General features: G+C 63.0%; 5 protein-coding genes across 5 annotated transcripts; all 5 read left to right on the forward strand.

Annotated features, from left to right (window-relative positions):
* Positions 1–251: 251 nt before the first annotated feature.
* LMJF_17_1180 (hypothetical protein) lies at positions 252–3,089 on the forward strand (the record flags this gene model as incomplete). Its single annotated transcript, XM_001682323.1, has 1 exon — positions 252–3,089. The coding sequence occupies one exon, from the start codon at positions 252–254 to the stop codon at positions 3,087–3,089; it is 2,838 nt and encodes a 945-aa protein (XP_001682375.1).
* Positions 3,090–5,151: 2,062 nt separating this feature from the next.
* On the forward strand, positions 5,152–7,305 carry LMJF_17_1190 (hypothetical protein; the record flags this gene model as incomplete). The annotated part of the gene is made up of 1 exon (XM_001682324.1): positions 5,152–7,305. The coding sequence occupies one exon, from the start codon at positions 5,152–5,154 to the stop codon at positions 7,303–7,305; it is 2,154 nt and encodes a 717-aa protein (XP_001682376.1).
* Positions 7,306–11,406: 4,101 nt separating this feature from the next.
* On the forward strand, positions 11,407–13,908 carry LMJF_17_1200 (conserved hypothetical protein; the record flags this gene model as incomplete). The annotated part of the gene is made up of 1 exon (XM_001682325.1): positions 11,407–13,908. The coding sequence occupies one exon, from the start codon at positions 11,407–11,409 to the stop codon at positions 13,906–13,908; it is 2,502 nt and encodes an 833-aa protein (XP_001682377.1).
* Positions 13,909–16,091: 2,183 nt separating this feature from the next.
* LMJF_17_1210 (hypothetical protein) lies at positions 16,092–17,456 on the forward strand (the record flags this gene model as incomplete). The annotated part of the gene is made up of 1 exon (XM_001682326.1): positions 16,092–17,456. One exon carries the CDS (start codon positions 16,092–16,094, stop codon positions 17,454–17,456), a length of 1,365 nt encoding a protein of 454 aa, XP_001682378.1.
* A 2,981-nt stretch (positions 17,457–20,437) lies between these two features.
* Positions 20,438–20,773, forward strand: LMJF_17_1220 (histone H2B; the record flags this gene model as incomplete). The annotated part of the gene is made up of 1 exon (XM_001682327.1): positions 20,438–20,773. One exon carries the CDS (start codon positions 20,438–20,440, stop codon positions 20,771–20,773), a length of 336 nt encoding a protein of 111 aa, XP_001682379.1.
* Positions 20,774–22,005: the final 1,232 nt, after the last annotated feature.

Consider the following 22,005-nt stretch of genomic DNA (forward strand, 5'->3'; position numbering starts at 1 on the left):
CTTGGCTGTGCAGGCTTTGGGGCGCTTCTTCGTGCGCACGCGCATCTGCAGCGCACGCCTTCATCGTGCTTGTTAGAGGGGTACCGCCGGCGTACCTTCCATAGAGACCCATAGATCGGCGACGTGGCCTTGCCTCCTGTTGCGCCTCTCGACGGGCTTGCTTTTCTGGCGCAGGGGTGGGGGGGGCTAGCGAACGCACATGCACATACTCACGAATCGTAGACGCGGCCCTCTTCCACCATCTCCCCTTGATGCGGAGTGCCCTCTCGACAACGGGCACGAGACACAGGCACACCCGGGGACCCACTAGCACTACCCGCATCACCCCACTACACATGCCGTCCTCCAGGGTGCACCCTGACGTGAGGGCGATGGTGGTCGTCGTGGACGTGGCCCGCCCTCTTGCGCAGGCGACAGTCTCTTCCTTGCCAACGACGGCCCTTGCGGTTGAGCGCCTCGAGATCGACGTGGATGTTGTACCCTGTAGCACAACGGTAGCCGCGCTGCTCACTGATGTGGCGGTGGCTCTGCAGGAGATGCAGCTGACCATGTGTGTCTCCCTGCAGGCGGCCGCGTTGGCATCAGGGAGAGTGTTGCCTCCGGTAGCGTGGATACGGGAAGCCGTGGGGGTCAATGGTAGCAGTGGCTTAGACAGACGGCAACGCTCATGGATCCCGTTTCTCGGACGCCGCTACGCAGAAGCTGTGCAGCACGCACCGAACTCCGTAGACTCCCGCCACATGCCCGCTGCGGCGCCTGCGCTGTCGTCCTCGCTGGTGCTTCGCATCGGGAGCGACTACGTCGTGGAAGACACGGCAGGGCAACTCAGCCCGCCAACCGCCGTCTGGTCGGTTGTGCCTCAGCCAATGGAGGCCGCCAGCAGCATTGCAGGCAAGGCACCTGCACAGGCAGCACTACCTATCGCGTCCTCCCTCCATCTGCTGACCCCAGACCCCGCGTCAGAGGGTGTCGCAGTGGAGGCACACGGCGCTCTGCACGCACCTCTTGCTGCTCTGCCCTCACCCTCACGAGGCGGCGCTGCGACGGTGATGCCCGCCTCCAGCCGCGTTCGTGGCGGCGATCTGCTCCCTGGCTCTCAGACCACCGTAGCCTCCGCCGCCGTGGAGAGAGCTGCCGCAGATTTCAGTCACGACGAGTGCTTGTCGATGCCCTCCCTTACTGTCGGCTCCACTGCGCCGCCACCGTCGCCACAGCCACCTCTCCCGCAGCAGCAGCCACCGGCACCCGTCTTATCCCTCAAAGATGCTGACGCGGTCGCCTTCGGCCACCTGCAGGCCCACCAGGCACAAATACTGACTCGTGACGCTCAACGCTGCGACGACTCGCCCAACGCCAGCACCCACGTTGCCGCCCCTGCGGAGGGGCAGAGGCACCTTCAGCGCACTCTTTCCTGGGCCGCGGCCGAGACTGCCGTGCAGGCGGAGGTGGAGCGTCTGCAGGCAGAGCACGTGCTCACCGGAGAGCAGGGAGAGGGGGGCGCAGCGACAGCGACGAGGAGGGGCGCAGGTGCAAATCTCAATGATGCCGCCAGATGTGCTACACGCGATGAGACGGCGATACACACAGCAGGGCGGCGGGACGGCGGCTCTGCCTCCGACACATTGTCTCCACCGCGACTGCGAGCGCCGTCGCTTGCGGCAGCCAGAGAGGAGATCGGTGCCTATGAGCGCGAAACAGCGGCGCTGCGCCGGGCAACGGAGAAGGCACGCCAGTGGCGAGAGTCGACGAAGCAGCAGTTGCGCGAGGAGTTCGCACGGCTGGAGAGGGAAGCAGCCGAGCGGAGTGCGGCGCTGGCAGAGCGCGACGTGCTGCGGCGCCGAGTGGAGCAACTGGAGGCGCAGGTGGCTGCTGCGAAGGCGGTGGAGGTGGCGCTGCTTGCGACGCAGGGGACCGCGGCCGTGCTCCCACCCGCGTCAGCAGATGCCCAGCGGGTAAAGAGAGGTTGCCGAGGGACAAGCGGCTCTGCCAAATCGCACCGGCCGTACGTGACAGCGGCGATCGCGATGCCGGCCCTCGAGTGTTTCAGTGAGACTTCCGCATCGGAGCATGGCGACTCCTCCGAGCACTCGTCGCCACCACTGCCGCCTGAGCCAGCGTTGCCGCCGCCGCCACAGGCTTACCGATCGGCGCCTCGCGTGAACGGATATGCCGCGGAATTCGGCATGGGTGCGCATTGCTGGTCTGGTAGGCGTGTTTCGCTTACCCATTGCGACAGGGCAGCAGCGCCAACGACAAGCACTGCATATCCGCTGCCTGCAGCACAACGGCAGCCCTCGCACAGTCGGAGCGGGTTCGCTATGGAGAGAAGCTTCCTGTCACCGTCCCTTGAGGCCGAGGTGCGGGCAGCGCTGGAGAGCGACGACGACGACGACACTGGTTCGTCCGTCACAGACAGCCGCAGCAACGGCACGGCGAGCACCGAGGCAACGGTCGAAGGTGGTAGCGGGTGTGGCTGTGACACGATTGCGGGGAAGGGTGCAGAGGCGGCGCGGCAGCCACCTGCGGTGGGGACGCGACGGCGAGGGCAGCGATCGACTGCCACCGCGAGTCGCACCGCAGGCGATGCTTCATCCGAGTTGCTCAGGGCTTCTTGGATGACTGTGGATACCGCTGCTCCTGCTGCGGCTGGTGCTGCCGTCGATGCAACTCCGTTCTGCACGGCCGCCAGGACCGCCTCGTCGCCGTACCCCGCCAGCCCCTCTGCGACGTCTCCACATCCGCACCGGGCGGGTGCAGCAGCGTTCGCTGTCCTGCCTCGCCCCAGTGGCGGTGGCGAAGGCACCACAGGGCACGGAGTCGGCGCCTATCGGCAACCGCGGAGAGGAATGGCGAAGGTGACAGCGACTGCCTCTGGTGCTGGGTGCAGCGCCACTGCTGTCCATCTCAGGCTCGCAGACAGGCACCTTGCTCGTATCGCTCTCGGCGACGGTGACGTGACGTCGTCGCCGATGGACGTGTCGAGTGTGCGTGACACCAGCCGCCGCAGTCTCAGTAGGGGCGGGCCGCCGTCACGACGACTGGGGCATGGATACCTGTCCCCGTCGCGGTGCACCACCCCTTCCTCCTAGGAGGGGCGATCGCGGCGCTTCCAGAGGGCGTACCCACATTCTTCTGCCACCCAGACAATGGTGCGACGACTCTCTCGTTCACTTTGTATGTGTGTGTGTGTGTGTTCGTGTGCGTGCCTGCGTCTGATCGGTGTCGAGTGCCCACATGGAGAACAGTGCTCGGGCGCTTTATGCGGCGCGCGTTACACTTTCAACGGTTGTGCAACCACACTTCCCCTTCAAGCGCATTCTCCCATGCGCGGACCAGGACGCTTCGAGCACGTCGCGGCCAGAGCTGAGGTGAGTGCCACGACGAACACTTTCGAGCACACCCACAGCGACCTCAATCAGCGGTGAACGATAACCACCGCTACCGTGAGCCTTGCGTTGGTTTTCCACCGTCGCCCTGTGACGCACGTTGTCGCAGCACCACTTCTTCTCTGCTTTGGCGGGAGGCCGCATGCTGGCGCGGCGCCGTATAGAGTGCGCTTGCCTGCAGGTGCACGTGCGACCGGCGATATGCATCTCTCCGGGGTCTTTCTCTTCCTCCGCTCTCATGGACTTGGCGGCTTTTCCTTTCCCTTCGCTTCGCTCCGGTCGAGCTGCTACACCTGCTGCCATCATTCTCGTCGGACGGTACGCCCCCCCCCCCTCCCCCCCTCCTCCCCTCCCCTCCTACCACCACCACCACTGCACTGCACGGAAAAGACCATTGGCTTCGGTGAGGTGGTGTGCAGAGGGCGGATCTGTTGCGCTTCCTCTTGTTGTTTTTGCTGAGGCGGGTGTGGGAGTTACGCGTGCGTATGTGCTTCCATCTCTTCTGCAGCACGTCTGCCCCGCGCTCCGGTCACGGCGATGGCTGTCCGCTTCTTCCCTCTCCTCGGCTGCACCAGTGAGCGTTTCGCCTTCGTGTGTGTGTGTGTGTGCGTGTGCGTAGAGTCTCCGCTAGTTCTTTCTGGCGGCTCTCGGCCGCGGCGTCCGTGCGTGCATGTCCTGCGTGCCAGCCTTCTCTCCTTCAAGTTGGGGAGGCTGCGAGCCGGCTCTGCGGCCTCGTCTGTGCATTCAAAGTGGCCCCCTCCCCCCTCCCCGGCCAGCCTGCATCTTGCTCGCCACCGGGTGCGACGTGATGGATAAGACAAGGGAGGAGGGGGTGGACGCTGCACTGCCCGTGGAGGTCATCGAACAAAAAAAAAACGACAAACAGCGACCCCGTGAAAGCGGAACGCAGACCTCCGCTCCCCCCCCCCTCGCGCCAGCCGGGCGATGTCGCGAGGCGTTTGGTGACATCGCCCTATAACCGGTTAGGCGGGGCGGGGGATGGAGCCCCCACCCCTTCCCCATCAACACAACAGGCGCCTTCTCTTACCTCCTTCGCCCCTCTTCTTCTTTCACGTTGACCTCACTCACACACGTGAGCGAGGGCGGGTATGATACACATACCGCGTGCATGTGTGCGTGTGTGCACGCCTAGGAGCATGCTTTCCGTTCGCTCTGCTTTCCGACCGCTTCTCCTCCTCCTCCTTGACCCTCTCTGTTCTCGGGCTTCGGTTGTGCGTTAAGTTGCCTCTCGCAGCTCTTCCGGTTACACACGCGTGCGTAGCCCACCGCCGTTGAAATTTGGCCGCCCCAAAGCACCCCTCCCTCCCCCGACCCCACTCCACACGCGAAGCGTGCGCGCCACCTCATCCCTCCCCTCTCGCTTCGTGGGCCGCTGCACACACGCATACACGAGCCGTGCTCTCATCTTCTTCACCTCGGATCTCACCGATCCCACCACACTGACTTTTTCCTGCTCGCGTGCCTCGTCGCGGTGGCCGAAACCTTCCTTCTTGTCACCCGTGCATCCGCTGCTGCACATCCCCCGCCCCCTCTCTCTTTCTCTCTCCACTTTGCGCGTGCCGTTCGCCACTGGTGGTGCACTCATCATCATACGCAGCCGCGAAGTGAAGCTAGCGCTGCACACGTGCAGGCCCGCACGCGCGGCGCGAGCACTCCCTGCTTCGCCCCTTGTACTTGGCCGGCACCGCGGCTTCTCAGCAGGCACGCGCACGCACACCCGCATCTACAGCACGCATTACAGTGGATGTCGGGCATGTGTGGTGCCGCGGCGACGGCGGCGGAGGAGTTGATGGCGCCGCTGAACAGCCCACCGGAGCGCGAGATGACGGTTCCGATGCATGACATATCTGCAGGCGTTGGGTCTGGCGCGGCAGCGCTTCCACGCAACATCAGCAGCTGGGAACTTCTGGACGTCGAAGCGGACGGGGGCCCTGTAGCCTTTTCGGGGTCGTCGCCAATCCAAGCTGGCCGCCGGCCCACCTGCGTGGAGGTCGCCGTGGATCATGGAGATGGCGGGAGCCACGCTCTGCAAGCGTCGGCGGCGACCGAGGAGCCGAAGGCCGTCCCTGGGGAGCCGCCCGTCGTCCTTCTGCAGTTGTTCGACACAGAGAGCCGCCACACCTCAGGCGACACCTCGTCGGAGCACGCGCCAAGCGGCGCTCCCGCACCAAAGGGGTGTGGCCACCACCGCTCTGGAGTTGGCAAGCTAGCAGAGGCGCATCACTCCCTCACCCGAAGCGTGTCAACAGTGTGGTCCCTCCTCTCCACTACTTCTCAGGCTCACCTACCAGTGGCCCACACCGGCCTGTGCCCGGTGCTGGGCGCGATGACGACTACCACCCCCAAAGACGCTTGCTGTCTCGGTATCGCTGTCACTGAGGCCACCTCTACTGGCCAGGCCGGCGCTCACGAGCAACACGATGACAACATCAACTCCTTGCACGCGAGCTCGGGGATGGCGGGGACGTGGAGGGTCGATTCCCTTCCGAGCTCGCTGCCGCTGGCGCCACAAAGCATTGGCGTGTCGCACTCCTCCTACGAGTTGGCCACGGAGCAGGCGAGCCATGGCACCTGTGCGTCAAGCTCCGCGATGCCAATGGGTGCCGCGACGAACGCTATACTCATCCCTCGCGTCGTCAGTGTCGCTACAACGTCTCTGGCGAGCGACGGTGAGCCGTGCATGGGCGAGTCCCGGCGGGCGGGTGTGTGGACGCCGATCTTGGCGGATACTACCCCGCTCAGCGATCAGGCCGCGGTGACCTCGCTCACGTCGACACTTCCGTCGCCTTCTCACGGCGCACCTGTGCTGTCAGAAGACAGTCTTCGACGGCTCGGCGAAGAGGTGGCAGCCAGGGAGGCGCAGGCGGCTGCTGCGGCGATGGCGTTGGAAGGCCAGCTGGAGTTTGATGGATCTTCATCCATGCCACCATCGCCTTGCCCCGATCCCGGGGCTAGCGCGGGGCCGAGGTGCGCGTGCGAGCAGCCAGCGGAGCTGCTCACGTGGTTGATGAAGCCGTTGGCGTCGCTGTGCGACCACCGGCCGCATCCTTGCACCTGCGAGGAGGATAAGGAGGAAAGCGATGCGGCGAACACCCCGGATGCTGGTCTAGCCGGGAGCGCCTCCGCGCAGAGCGGGCAGCGCGATGAGAGGAGAGCGGCGGCGTGGCTCTCGCGGCGCGTGTCCTTCATCTCTTCGTCATCTCTTGCCACATCGCTGCTGCCCTCGGCTATGGCCAAGACCACCTTTCCTTCAGCGGCGGCGCCCGCTACTTCAGCTGCCTCGTCCTCCATCTTCACACTGGAGTCGTCGTTGCTTTGGTCGCAGGCCTGCATCGTGTGCGCCGGCAGCTCGCAGCGCGCGCTCAAGGGGCTGCACCAGCTATGCGACTATATTTGGCAGGACTTGAAGAACCACTGGTACCCGCAGCTGCGTCTCGTGCTAGGCGATCACTCGTCGGCGCGCAAGATCCGCTACGGCCATCGCGCGCGTCGTCGTCTTAAACCGAAGCGCACGTCAGGCAACGGCGAGAGCGCCACAGCGACCAGTGACGCACCTACGGATACCAGTACTGGAGTCTCTTCCGCCGCCTCTGGCGCTGCCGCCGCCTCCCCTGTAGGGGCAATGCGGTGCCGCAGCGTGTCGTCAGCGTGCTTCTTCAACGGTGATGTCCGCATCACCAGTGACTCAGCCGCGCATCCGTGCATGTCGTGGAGGGATAGAGCAGCGGCGGCAGCGACTATCCATCTCCATGCCAGCAACAGCAACAGCACCAACAGCAGTGGTGCCAGCAGCCCACTGCCAGCTCAGGCCACCAAGGAGGGTATGCGACTCTACGCTGTCATGACCGCCGAGGCCGTTGCGTCAGCCGCGCAAGGTCTGCTGGTGTTCCTCCTGTGAGGAAAGAGACACAGGAGGGCCTCTCTCTCCGCGCGCGCGCTCTTCATGTGTCTTCTCTACACAAAGCCCACTGTACTGCATGTGATGGTGGTGCTGACGGTGGCAGCGGCGGGAGGACAAAAAAGAAGAGGGGGCAGGGGACGCACTGTTACACACGTGCCGCCCTCGCCATCATTCGGCGTGTGTGTGGTGTGGTCGCCTTCACCTGCTGCGCCGACTTCTTTCCTGTCGTGCCGTCTCTTGTGTCCTTCCCATTTTTTGTTTTGCCTGCTTGAACGATGTATCCAGCTGTGAAGATGGTGACACATAGAAGGGCTGGCGTGCGTGTGTGCATGTGTGTCTGTCTGTGTTGGGACGCAGTGCACGGAAACGCTATAAACCCGCTTACCCCTGCTCAACCACACACGCACATGCGCGCACGCAGCTCGTGCTCCACCTGCGTGTGCGCGTGCGTCGCCGCCCCCCTCCCACTAACTACCTCCTCTTCCCTTCTCTTTCTTTTGCTTTGTTTTGCGTCCACGGCGGTCGACTGCGTTCGACGCTGTGCCCGTTTATTTCGCTCACCTTTCCTATTTCGTTTCCTGCTGCTGCTGCTGCTACTGGCGTATGTTGCTCGTTGCAGTTCTGGTTGCTGCTGGAGTTGTTGACGAGTCGTGTGCGTGCTGAACACGGTGCGTGTTGTGTGTTGTGCGTGCTTGCGGGCGACATTGTCGTGCCAAGCGCACATTCTTTTCCTTTGCGGTGCTTCCCTCCCCCCCCATTTTCATTTTTTTGGTTTCTTCCTGCCGCACCAACGCCCTTGTCGCGATGTGTCCGCCCTGCCTGAGTGCATCGTCTCCCCTCCCCGCCCCGCCTCTCCGTTACTCTTCTGCTGTCTTCTTCGCTTGTCGCTGAGGGTGGGGGAGGGGGCGACATCTCCTCGCCCTTGTTGCAAGGACGTGTTGCGTTTTGAGGGTGTGAGGTGTGGGATGTGGAGTGCGAAGTATGTGCCTCTCCCTGTTGATGCATCTACACGTGTAAATATACCTTGTGTGTATATGTATACGTGTGTACATGCCATCTCTGGTGAAGGCGTGCCTTGGAGAGTGTATGCCGACGATGAACTCGCGCGCGCCCTCTCCGTCTCCTCATCCTTATCTCCTCCTCTGCTACTCCTTTGCTAGCAAGCGAGTGCGGGCACGAGTCCCCACGGACACCGTATTATTTCCTTCCTTTGTGCACTCCACTCATTGACGCTCGCACGCATTCCTCGTGGTGCGGCGGTGCAACGCGATCGAGGGGGATGATGTGGGACCTTTCTTTCTATCCCGTGCAATCGATAACGTTACTTTACCTGGGAGTGTTTCCTTTCGTTTGTGTTTTCGCTGCGGGTGGGCCGCAGTGACCGCACGGCTCCCCCCCCCCCATTTTCTCGCTTCTTCTTTTGGCTGTCCGCGCCATCATAGTAAGTCCCCACACCCATCCGACCCCCTTTCATATCTCCACCCGCCGAGATAGGAAGCGGGGGGGGCCGGTGGGGCTACTCTTTCAGCAGTACGCAAGCTCAGGCATACACGCGTATCTCTGCTCTTGAATTTTACGCACTCTACTCCTGCCGGTAGAGCCTCGGTGTAAGCGGCACGATCGCACGCACCACCCTCCCAGAAGTCAGATCGACAGAGACGAATATGCCGACTCGCTTGATAGCCGCGGCGTCACACATTACACACGCACACACACGCACACACACACACACACACGCATACACACACACCTTCCCTCTCTACTTCGTTTTACGTTGCACATGCGCTTGCTGCCGTGTGTCATGTGTTTTGAGATGAGCGTCTATCGGCTTCTCTCATGTGTTGTTGGTGCATTTCTTTCGGTGTTGTCCACATCAGCTCTATACTACGTTGGGAGGTCTTTGCTTGTGGTCGTCCGCCTCTTTTTCAACTTCTCCGCTCCCCACTGTGCCCCCTCCCACCCTCATCAGCGCCCACAACTTCAAGCCTGTCCCCCTCCCCCTGTACTTCCCACACGCACCTCCCATTACCAAATTTTCTTGTGTATGTCTCTGTCTCGTCTTTCATTGATGTTTGTGTACGTGCTTGTGCGAGTGTGTGTGTACGCCGGCGAGCAGTCCTCGCCATTCATGCGCCGGCCCTCCCCCCCCCACACACACTCTATCACCCCTCTCGATACGTTGGGGGGTTTTCCCCCTCCCTGCCCCCTCTTGCTCAGCTCTGTCTGTTTTGTTTTTGTTTTCAAGGATTGTTGGGCGTGTTGTCCTTCTCTTCAAATCCACGTGGTGGTGGTGGTGATGCTCTCTCTCTCTCTCTGTTGCCTTCTTGCTGTTGGTCTTCCCGCTGTGTGTCCACCCATAGCTGATGATGATGCCGCCGCTGCACGCCACGTGCGGTAGAGTCATATTCGAACGCATGTCTGATCTCGCTGCTTTCTTTCTTGCACATGCCGGCTTGCAGCGCATCTGCTGCCATGGTTTTGTATGCGCGTGCGTGTGTGTTGAGTGAGTGCGCAGGGCCACTTACCACCCTTCCCTCACGCGCTCTCCAGTGTTGCCCCTCCCTCGCTTTTTCCTTCTCTGCTGCCGCTGCTGCTGCTGCCGCTGCTGCCGCTGCTATTGCTGGGACGTCTGCCGCAATGGTCGGTTTCGCCGCTGCGCCCTCTCAGCGCGTATAGAACAGAGATGGCGTTGGTGGCGGGAGGAGAAGGGGAGGGACGAGGGAGAGGGAGATCCGCCCGCCCACACTCGGCTGTCTCTGTGTCTCCCCATCCCCTCTCTCTTTCTTTGTGTGCTTGCGTGCTTAGCCTTCTCCATCTCCATCCGTCCATGTCCTCTTCTCTCGTGTCCTTTCCAGCAGCGGCGTCCTTCGTTGCTTCTCATCTCTGAGCCCCTCCCCTCCCCTCCCCCATCCTCATCTTCTTCCTCTCCGAACGTAGAGGTGTCTGTGTCGCTGCGCACCAGCGGCAGCGCCATCAATTCATGGGCGAATGAGTGCATCAACCCCCCCCTCCCCCCCAAGGGACGCAAAACCCCAGATAGGCGCAACAGCACGCTGTGCACAGACCAAGCGAGCGCGGACGTGGAGAGGGGTCCTGCCAGCGATGACGAGTGTCGGGGTGGTGGATGTCTATGTCTATGTGTGCGTGTGTGTGTGTGTGCGTGTGCACATCGCACGCGACGGACGCGCTGAGGGACCTCACCCCTCCTCCCTCCGAGCACATCACACCTTTTCACTCTCTGCGTTGGTGCGCTCGTCTCTGTCGTGGCGCTATTCTTGTCGATGCGCTGCACTCGGTGGACGTGTTGAGCCGGCAACCAAAAGGGCGAAGGCTCACGAACAGATTTGTGAGGCACATGGCCTCCTCCCTGCACTCCCCCATCACATGCGCGCTTCGAAGCTCCTCAGTGCGTCTCTGCGCATCCTTCGGGGTTCGCTTCTTCGCATTTCTCCCTCTGCGCGCTTGTCGCGGGGCGAGGAGAGGCGAGGGGATGACCAGGTACCTCTCCGTGGCGAGCGACGACGGCAGGCCCTCCTTGCTCACCTGCGCCGATGCGCACCTCGCAGATATCTGTGCCTTTGAGCGCTTCTTGCGCTCCCGTTAGTATTCTGTTCTGCGCCTCCTCTCTCCCTCCCTCTCCCTCTTTATCTTCGCATGCGCGTGACGTGCTTCGCCGAGGTGTGGCAGCCCCGCACCGCACCATCTTCGTCAACGCAGAACACCCATACGCATTCCGACGCTGGTAGGCACCGCTGCTCTACCCCAGCACCGCCTCTCTCTCATCTGCGCACGTGTGCACTCCTCCGTCCGCGCCACAGGCTCTCGCACACGCTTGCCTCGATACTTCTTTTCCACAGGCGAACCGACGGGCCAAAGCAGAAAGGGCGTGGTGTGCGGTGGAAGAGACGGTGAGTAGCGGCGCAGCGAGCCCGACAACCAGGGGAGGAGGCGTGAGGAGACGTGACTCTCCATAGTGCACCGCCGAGGTCGCTCGCACGGGGCACAAGCACACAGTGACACCGACTTCCCCACAAACACATTACCGAACACACCTCGTTGCATCAAGCACGCATGTCTCGACGCACATTTCTCGAGAGCATGCGCCAGGAGGCCCACGACCGCGGTGGGTACGACAGCGGGGGCAGTTGCTGCAGCGCCGCAGGCCCCGGCGATGCGGGACGGGCAGCCGCTGCAGCGGCTGCCAAAGGGTCGAACCCGCCCGAAGATCTCGCGCATGTGCTTGACAGGCCGGAGCACCGCTCTGCTGCTGCTGGTATTGCTGGTGGGGATGCAGCACCGTCGTCGCCCTCTACCTCACCGCTCACCGGCCCACCCAGCGGCGCACCGGACAGCGATTACGGCGAGGCGCTGAGCGCCTCAGAGTGGGGGAAGCACCTACACCGTGATGACGCGGCTCGAATCTCGACAGCCGTAGGCCAGCCTCAACACTTCTCACCACCGCCACAGGCTCCTCTCACTGCGCCGCACAACGATACCCAGCAGCAGGACCAGCACCCGCATTTGAGGCAGGGGCACAGGGACGCTGCCAGCAGCAGCAGCCGCGGCGGAAGCAGCAGTCGTTACTACGCCAACCAGCGCCACCTCGACGGAGAGCACGATGCTCATCACCACCACGCGCACCCGCGTCTTTCCCCGGATGCCGTCTTCAAGTGTGGTCACGACGGTGCGCCGTTCAGCCAAAATAGCTCCTTCACTACGGCCGCCGCTGCTTCTGCACCTCGCCGCCAGTCAGCCACCGACCGTGTGTGTCGCACCAGTTGTTCCGTCAGTAGCATAGCCGATCTTTACGGGCATGCAGACCGCACCACAAGTGCGTCGCGGCGGTTCTCGCTGGGGCGATCCAGCTCCACCCAGTCTCGTAAGTATATCGACTCCACATTGCCCTCGACAGCGCACCGGGCGGGGGCGCGACAGGACCGGTGTGGCAGCATCACTCGCGTGGAGGCTTCGCTAGTTGCACTGCAGGTCGAGCTGGCGGCCGAGAAACGCAACAACATTGAGGCGGAGCACCACATCACTACACTGAACCGCGAAGTAAAGCGTCTTCGGGAGGAGAATGCACGCTTGTCACGCGAGGTGGCGGTTGCCGCGACTGCTGCCCACGGCGCATCCGCGCCGCCCCACTCGGTCGCACCCGGCGGCGGTGAGGACGGTGCGGGGGCAGCGTTCTTGTCTTCGACAGCGCACGCGAACTCGAATGCGGTGGCGGCGGAGAGGCGCATCGAAGCCCTCGAGGCGCGTCTCGGTGAGCTGTCGCGTAACATGGAGACGAAGCAGCGTGAGCTGGACACAAAGGACGAGCGCATTCGCCTGCTGGAGCACAAGCTCGCGGACCAGCTGCTGCTGTACTCTGGGATGAGTTACATGGAGGGGATGTCCACAAGCCCTCCTCAGGCTCTGCAGCCGGCCGCGATGGTGCGGCACAACTCGCCGACGGCGCCAAAACATCAGCAGCAGCGCCGGCCGAGCCGCACGAGGCAGAAGGGCAGCGAAAAGGTAAGCAGCGTCGGAGCCCATGCGTCGCCTTCGCGGCTGTACTGGCAGGCGCAGGCGCCGGACACAACCCTGGCAGGTCCAAAGGTGAGCGCCATCCGATCAGTGAGCGTGCGCAACTTGCACGTTGGCCGCAGCGACAACGGCGGCAGCGCCGGCGCGTGGGGGGAGGGGGCGCCCACTCACGCAGGGCCGCAGCCGTCCGCTTTCTCGCTGCGGGAGTCTCAACCCAATGCTAGGGTGGACCGCCCGCTAAGCGCCACGAGGAACCTTCGCCAACAAACCCCGCGCACCTCTAGTGTGCGACGTCGCCCTTACTCGACATCTTCCCAGCCGGGCAGCAGCGACCTCTCTGCAGGGACTCGATCAGCCGCCGGCACGCACAGCTCGGCCAGGCGGCGATGCAGCCGTGGCGCGTTCGGCTCGGTTGGCCACGCTGACGGTGACGACGCCGTTGGTAGGACGGCGAGCGGCTTGGAGAAAGCACACCCTTCCGACCGCTCGGGACCGGCAAGCTCTCCTCGGCGCCCGTCCGTGCAGCGGCGCACGTCCTCCTCCTCGTTGCGTTCCGCCAGGACTGCGACCCGCGAGGACAGCCAGCGCGCATCTTCTCGCCGCAATTCGGCAGCGTCGCCGGCTCGCCGCAACTCCGGCAGCATAGCCATCGGCAGCCACCCGATGCGCCTGAGTGTCGGTGCCAGCGCTGGCGGAGATGCGCGTGTTCCATCGCCCGGCAGTCCCGCGTACGGCAGAGCGCAGTCCATTTTCCTATCGAATGACTCCACAGCGCGCCGCGGGTCGGCGACCCGCTCTGTGGCGCAGCAGAGCGTGCACTCGGGCACGTCGACCCGCTCTCGCCCGCAGATTACATACAGCGCTGACAACGAGTCGGCAACGATCAAGGGGTCGACGACGACAGTGGTGTTTCGAAGCGGCAATGCCACCAACGCCAGCGTCCACTCCTACTATGGGGGCAGCTCCTACGCTCGAGATGGTGCCCCGCTGCTCCCCTCTCGCTTGACCGCCTCTGGTCCGGTAGTGGCGTCAGGCGACACGGGAACGGGTGCAGCTGTCGACCTCCCGTAAGACAGAGGCCCGAGGCGAGAGGCAGTCGATGGCTGACAAGAGGGAGGGGGGGGGCGGTTGCCCAGCGCTGTAGCGTGTTGACGTGTGAGGGCGCACGTGTCTTGCGTCGCGCCATTATCTGTGTGGGGCGAAGGAGCGGTGCAGTGGGTCTGCAAACAGCCAGAGGGAGGAGGACTGGAGCGGGGGCTCTGCGTGCGTGAAGGCGCAGAGAAGACAGACGTGACGATCCTTGCGGACTGGTGTGCGTTCACATGCCTCTGAGAATGCGAGTACACCTCAGCGTGGCATCTGAGGGTCCCGCACCCAGCTCTCCGTGTGGACGGCGGCCGAGCAGCCCCCCCTCCCCCTCCTCTATGCCTGCCAAATGCCGAACCGCCTGCGGCGCGGACATGGCCCAGCGCCGACGACGTGTGGGAGGGAGGTCGGGGCGCTGTGCCGGTCGCGACCGGCGACCGCGGCGACGCCTGCGCGGCCCATGTGATGGGCCGCGTGGCGAGCGTGGCTGGGGCGCCTCTGTCCCTCGGCCCTCGCGCGGCCCGCCGGTGCGTGGGGGGATCCCGCGTGCCGCCCCGAGGGACGCACCGTGTGGCGCGCGGCGTGACGGGGGCTGGTGCGAGGTGACGTGCGGGGCGGGTGGTGGGTGGGTGGAGCTTGCGGCAGGGGGTCGTGCTCTCCGGTGCCTGAGCCGGCGCATTGCTGGAAGGCGTGTGTCCAGGGCTGCGTCGCACGACGCGATGGGTGGCCTGCGGCAGGGCCGGTGGGGTGCGGAGTTGAGTCTCACCTCGTGTTGAATGGCAGAGGGAACGGTCACAGCTGGGAGGCGAGCATCGTTCACCCTAGGATTGGTTTCGGCCCACACCTCCTCTTTCGTGTGATGCTCGGTTTCCGGATCGCTGTGAGGTTTCACCTACGGATCTCCCACCGCTCTTCTTGCTCTACCCGCATGCCGAACACGTCGCCCTTGCCTCTCACCTGCGGCACTTCTCGTGAACGGTGTGCGGTGTGCGTGTTGTGTGCGGCGGGCGGTGCAGGTCGACGTTGGATGTGCCGGCCTCGCCGCTTCGCGCGGCATCTCGCTTTCGAAGTGTTTCTGCGGTATGACTGTTGTGTTTTGCGTGTTGCGATGTACCATGAGAACTGTCCGTGATGTGCTTACTGTATCGCCTCCTTGCTCTATCCCCCCTGCCTCCGTCTGCTGTTGGTATAGCGACTGCACGCGTGCAGACACGTAGGCATGCCCACAGCCACGTATGTGCCTCACCACCGCCAATGACGGAGATGTGGACCGCAGAAAAAGTCGCAGCGCACCGTTTGGGGAGACGCCGCCTCTACTCACTTCCACCGTCATCTTGGGCCTGCGCGTCTCCTGCCTTCCTCCTCCGCTGCCCCTCTTGCCGCTCTGCCTGACATATGAGGACTCTGCCTTTCCCGGCTCTGCTCATTCCTCGCCGCACGCGGCATCCTGCGCACCATTGTCAGTACCTTCTCCGTCACACGCGCGCAAGCTTCTCACGAGACGATTGGTTCCGACCGCAGCCTGTGTTGTGCCACTCTCCACCACCTCCGTCCTCCCATCAGCAGAATCCTTTACCCCTTCTTTCATGTGCTAAAACACGGCGCAGCCGTCTTCTCCACCGACCACGACCCCTCCTGTCTCTCTCTCTCTCTCTCTGCGTTGCCGCCTCCGTCTCTTCGTGTTTACCTACTCCCGGTGCTCGCCACGCTCACTAGTGCGACTTCTGCCTATCCCTCGCCCCGCCTGCAGCAGCGGCAGAATAGCTGAGCCGTTTCACCATCACATGTGTGTGTGTGTGTGCACCAGCGGTAGGGGCGAAGTTGCTTGTGCTTCTTTTTACGATTCTCGGCTTTGCGTAGAGGCACAACCACCCGCATCCAAGCGTCATTGTCGCGTCTGGCGCCGCAGTTGCACTGCTCTCGTCTTGTGTACGGGTCTTGTGTCAGCGTGCTATCACTCCCCCAACCCCTTTCTCGTGCTCTCTCTCTCTCTGTGTGTGTGTGTGTGTGTGTGCAACGCAGCTGTGCATCTTTTCGAACACGCGCGTCACAACGCGCGCAAACGCCGGCATTGGATCCTGCATCGATGTGGCGCACGTTCTCTTAGCATCCCTCTTTCCGTTCCACCTCTGCCTTTCCTCCGCGTGAAAGCTGGTGCGCTGTCGCGTATGGAGTCGCGTTACTCGTTGCGGAACGAGAGCCTCACCGAGGGGCTTGTGCTGGCCTCTTCTGCGAGCAAACACGACGCGCTGTTTCCGCAGCGGCGGTACGGCGCCTCCAAGGCGCACCCGCAGATCAAGATTGAGCCAAGCTGCCTCGTCTTCCCCCCGCCGCACTTTGGGCGTTGTATCCAGAATGCCATCTCCATCTACAACGTGTCGAAGCAGCCGTGCGTGTTCAAGATGCGCAGCCAAAACCCCGAGCGGTACGTGGCGAAGCCGCATGTCGCCATTGTGGCACCGGAGTCTGCAACGCGCAGCTTCGTGACGCTCCGCGACATGAACACGCTGGGAATGAAGAATTTGCCCGAGGGAACGCAAGACCGCTTCCGCTTCTCGCTGAAGCTCTACAACCCCACGACGGTGGACCCGTCGCTCTCGCCGAAGGACTTGTGGAACCTGCTGACGGAGCGCGGGGACAAGGTGGATCATGAGCAGGACCTGATTGCATATTTCACAAAGAGAGACACGCCCGTGGGCGGCCTCGTCACTTTCTTCCCACCCACGTATATCCCTGTCATCCCGCCAGCCGTGCCCAAGGCGGCGCCGCCCCCCAACTCGGCGACAGCGCCGACATCGGCACACACTAGCAGCAGCACCGCCACGCGCGTCCTCAACAGGGACGGGAGCACTGTAGCGCAGAGGAAGAAGGCAGCCGGCGCGGCCGGCGGCGGCGCTACGTCCCATTTTCTTGCTGCTTCCGATGCGGTGAAGGAGTGGGCGAAGGCTGCCGCTACGATGCGCGGCCTCTGGCTTGGCGTGTTCGCGGCGGCTCTAATCATGCTTTCTGTAGCCGTTGTGACGAGTCGCATGTGGGGCGCCGGTGACGCTGCAGCCGGTCGGATGCAGGCCACGGCAGCCTCCGGTTGCCCCGCTCCGCAGGCGCATGCGATGCAAGCGGGTAGGGCCGATTACACGGTACCTGCTGCGCCACCGCCGAATCATGCGGAGCCGGTGACGCACTATGATGTGCCTGCGGCTAAGCCCGTGCAGACGCAGCAGCATCCGCAACATCACGGGGAGCATCCGAACATCCATCCCAAGGCTGCCTCACCCATAGTCGGTCCACCCTATGCGTATCACAAGGCGCCACCCGCGCAAGAGGAGGTGCATCATAACCGTCATGAGCATTGGCGGCATCTGGAGGCGCCTGTGGAGCCCGCGGTGGCGGGGCCGGTTCACGGCACGCAAGCTGAACAGGCCGCTCCTCAGGAGCAGCAGTGGCAAGAACGAACCTTGGACTATGCACAGCAGCAGCGGGAATCCCACTCCGAGCAGAATCGCTACCAAGAAGGACCCTATGCTCGACCGTAGGCAGAGCATCAGCAGTTGCCAGAGGCAGCACCAACGGAGTAGGAGACACGGAGGTCTAGCATGCACAGGCCCACGAGGGTCGGGTTCAGCACCACCAACCTCGACACTCGCGGGGTCGGACTGGGCTCGCCGATCAGCATGCCTACGGTGGCTGTATGCGCATGCCTGCCTGCGCGTGTGCGTTGTTGTTGATATGGCTCGCTTAGGCGTTGCTGCGCGTGCCGTAGTTGCCGCTTGCTCTTTTCAGGCTGATGCTCTCCTTCCGCCTCCGCCTCTGCCTCTCTGTCTTTCTCTCTCTCTCTACTTTTCGCACGCGTGTTGCGCGCACGTGTTGTTGCTTGATAGTCTTACTTGCGTCCTTGCTGGGATGGTGGGGGTGCTGTGCGGCTCCTGGGAGTCGCTCTTGTGTGCTTCTTTCCTCTCCTTACCGTAGTGGCGGGTTGCCTTGGGGAGGGGGGCGGCGCTCTGCTCATGTAGATGCATCTCTGACGCGTCACTGAGCGTGCGCACCCGTGGTGAGCGAGGGTGTTTGTGGTCCAGAATTTAGGGAGGCCAGCACGTCCGCAGGAAGGCAGGGGACAGCAGCAACACAAGCAAGCCAAGGATGAGGCAGGCATGCGCGAAGGAGCGGGGTCGAGGGGCGCTTGTGGCACGTTGGGTGTCTGCGTTCTCGTGCACATTTTATCGATGTCCGTACTCTGTCCCTCTGCCTCTCAGGTCTCGCGCTTCCACGCACCCCCTCCTCACTTCCACTCCCTTGCTGCACCAACCGTCAGCTGCGCCATCAGCTTCACCTCTCCTCATCCACTCGCTCTCTCGCTCGCCCCTCTTCGTGTTTTTCGCCACTTCATGCTGTTTTCGAATCCAGCGATGGCGTTGTACATCACAGCATCACCACAGACGTGCATACAGCGCGAGGCGTCGCCTGTGCACGGCGGAGCACTCGCCTACCCATCCGCAGTTAAAATACCTCTGATGCAGACGCTCTTTTAATCACACGCTTCCATGCTGCGCACACGGAGAGGGGTGTAGACCACAGGCGTGGCTGCACTGCTCTACCTTAACCCATAGATACGAGTGCACCCCCCCACACACTTACACCTACACTCTTTAGCTGCTGCTGCTCTCTCGGGTAGGCGGCCACTTGGTCGTCGCTCGGCGGTGCGCCTCTGGCACGTTGTCCGCGTCGCTTCGCACATCACGGGGCGTGAGGCCCCGCTTACCCCTCCCCCCCCCCCCCACACACACAACAACGACGACGTCGATGCCCCACTGAAGCGCGTCTCTTCTCTCTGCATCCTTCCCTTGATGAAGTAGCGCTGCTCCGTTGCCCGCTGCGCCAGCCCTTCATCGAGGGCGGAGGTGTGCTCTCTCACGCAACACTCCCTGCCACCAACTTTGCAGGAAGACATCGAAGGGCCTGTGCGTCCACTCAATAGCGGTACGCTGCGAGCGCCGAACGGCCCCCGCACTGACGCCTTGACTTTGCCAAATCCGCTCATGCCATCAGTGAACATCGCGGTGTCGTTCAGCGTCATTGCAGAGCCGCTGGAGCTGGAGAGGGTGATGTCCGGCCACTAGACCACTGTGGCCGTGTTCACCAGCGGGGCTGGCCGCTCGCCGTGGAGCGTCTTTCTCCTTCCGTGTCTTCTCGACAAATCGTCTCCTCAGATGTCGCCCGGCGACGTGCAGCGGTGCGGGTGTCGCCGGGCTGCTCCTGCACGCCCCCCGCATCCTCGCCCTCAACTCTTTTTCTCTCTCACTTGAAGCTGTGGGTGGAGTGAACATACTCGCCGCGCGTGCTGCACCGGCGGCGGTAGGTGCAACTGGAGTACCCTGCCTCAAACATCGGCAGCAGCAACCGCGCTAGTCCAACTCCTCTGCCTTTCTCACACCTGAGGCGTTGATGTGGTCTGTGATAGGGTCGCGCGCCCGCCACGCGAAGCCTCCAAGGCGGGGTTGCCGTGTCTGCCACGACCCCGTCATCCGGCTTGACGCTCTCGCCGGCGTTTCCAACGGAGAACACTGAGGAGCTGGATATGAGCCGAGAGGTGGGCATGTCGAGCGCTGCCTCTCTACGTGCAGTGGCCTAGCACTTTGTGGCGGCGCCGCTGAGAGCCCCCTCGGCCGGTAGCGCCAGCAGGCGCGGAAACCCGTTGGCACACACTGCTCAACCACTTTTCCGCGCAACCTTCTTTTGCTCACTGCGAGGGCATGCACCTCACGAGCCATCTCTCTGAGCGCTGCCGCCGTGCGCGCGCGTCTTGAGGAGGACCTGTGACGGTCTACTGACGCGCCTGCCTTGTGTGGGTCCGGGCTGTCTTTCTCGCTATTCCGTGCTGCGCGAAACGTGAACACAACGGAGGTGCGGGAAGCTGTGGATGTGGCCATCTGTGTTCGTGCTTCTCTGTGTCTGCACTCTGGGTCGGCGCGCCTTCTGCGTCCTCTGCACCATCGCCATCGCTAAGCGTAGCTGCGACCTCAGCTCAGCTCATCCTCCTGTCTTCTGCTTTTCTGTCCTTCGATTCTTGTCGCTCCTCACCCCCCTCCCGGTTGTACAGTGCACGAGGGCACGCAGAGACGAGGTTGGTGTCAACCGACAACCTCCACGCCCGGCGGGGGGGGTCACGGACGTGTACTCCCGCACAAGTGGGTAAGTGAACGCAGAGGCGACAGGAAGGAAGCCCGTGCAGCGCCCCAGCTGGTGCACATCACTCGCGGCAGCTTGCTGTTTCTCTTTGGCTGTCGAGTTGAGTGGGTGGGGGGAGGGTGCTCGTCCCTCTGCTACAGACTTGTTCGACGCCCCCACCCCCCTCCCCCCGGGTCTCTTTCCGCGTCGGCCGCCGCTCGCCACATTTTTCCTCTCTCTGGCGTCTTGCTTCTGCTTTGTGCCTCTTGGACCGGCGTCGGCCATAAAGCCGCTCGCGCCTTCGCGCTGTCCCACTTCCTCCACACACACACACACACAGGCCCGTTCCGCCATGGCCACCCACCGCCGCCCTTCCAGCAAGCCTCCCCACTCGCACAAGTCACACCGCAAGCCGAAGCGCTCGTGGAACACGTACGTGGGCCGCTCGCTGAAGGCGATCAACGCCCAGATGTCGATGTCGCACCACACAATGAAGATCGTGAACTCGTACGTGAACGACGTGATGGAGCGCATCTGCACCGAGGCCGCGTTGATTGTTCGCGCGAACAAGAAGTCCACGTTGGGTGCGCGCGAGGTGCAGACGGCGGTGCGCATTGTGCTGCCGGTGGAGCTCGCGAAGCACGCCATGGCCGAGGGCACGAAGGCCGTGTCGAAAATGAGCCGTTAGAGCATTGTGTGCGGGAGCCATCCCTACGCCGCTACACCAGATCACGCGTGCGCGTGATCTGTGTAGCTGTGTGCGTCGTCATGTGGGCTTTCGGGACCCGCCGCACACCGAGTGGCAGAGGGGAGCAGAGGCGCAAGGTAGTCACCGTGGCAACCATGGCGGAACATGCAGGTGAGGGGGGCGGACACGAAAACGCTTTGGCGGATGAGGGGAACACACACCTCGTGAACGTTGTTCGATGCCACTGCCTCCTCACAGGAACATGCTGACGTGTTACCTCTCCCCCCTCCCCCACTTCTCCCTCTTTCTCGTCTCCTGCTCATGGTCGGCGCTCCTCCCCCCGCTGTTTTCCTCCCGCTTCTCATTGCTTACGTCTCTGGTGCTTGTATTATTTACGTGAGACGCACAACGACCATCGCTCCATCCATCGCGCGCGTGTGTGCGTGGGAGGCATGACGCGCGCACCATGCCAGCGGGATGAATGTGAGGGTCTACGCGCTCCATATGTGCTATGTCTTACGCAGCCGAAAAGGCACGGAACAAAAGAGAATGCACAACTCGACGGACATGGACAGCAGCAGCGAGGGATTCCATCATGCTTGTGGCTGACGTGCTGCGCGATAGGCCACGGAGTGTGTCCTGCGCGGCCGCTGGGCTTGGCTTGGCTGTGTGTGCGCGTACCTGCCTGAGCTGATCCACATGAGTCTGGTCAGCCGCACACGCATCTACACTCGCTCGCACGAGCGCGTGGTTGTGAAGCAGACACCACTGCACCCTGAGCAACAGGCGCTGCATAGAGCGCTACATCTACGCTTACGCTGACGCAACTCCGCAGTCGTTGCTGCCGCTGACGTTCCCTGCTCATTCTGCTCTCTGCCCTTCTCTCTCGCCTGTTGTCCTTTACTCGCAGCAGCTTGCACGCACACGCACACGCACACACACACACACACACACACACACACACACACAACCTGTGCTGCCTCGCAACCATTTTCAGCACACTCACGTACTTGGTAATGGGCTTGTCTCTACCCGCTTGTCCTCCCCATCCGTACACGTGCGTTCATGCATGGGTGCCAAAGCCCTCACCGCTTGGTCTTTCCGACTCGCGCCTCACATTCTCAGCCATCTCCCCCCTCTCCCCGACTTTCTCCCTCTCCTCGTCTTCCCTGCCGCACTCTTGCTGGCAGGAGAAGGTGCACAGCAGCAGCAGCAGCGGCAGCAGCAGCAGC

The sequence above is a fragment of the Leishmania major genome, chromosome 17, assembly GCF_000002725.2.
Source record: "Leishmania major strain Friedlin complete genome, chromosome 17".
In the NCBI taxonomy this organism is placed as follows: Eukaryota; Euglenozoa; class Kinetoplastea; order Trypanosomatida; family Trypanosomatidae; genus Leishmania; species Leishmania major.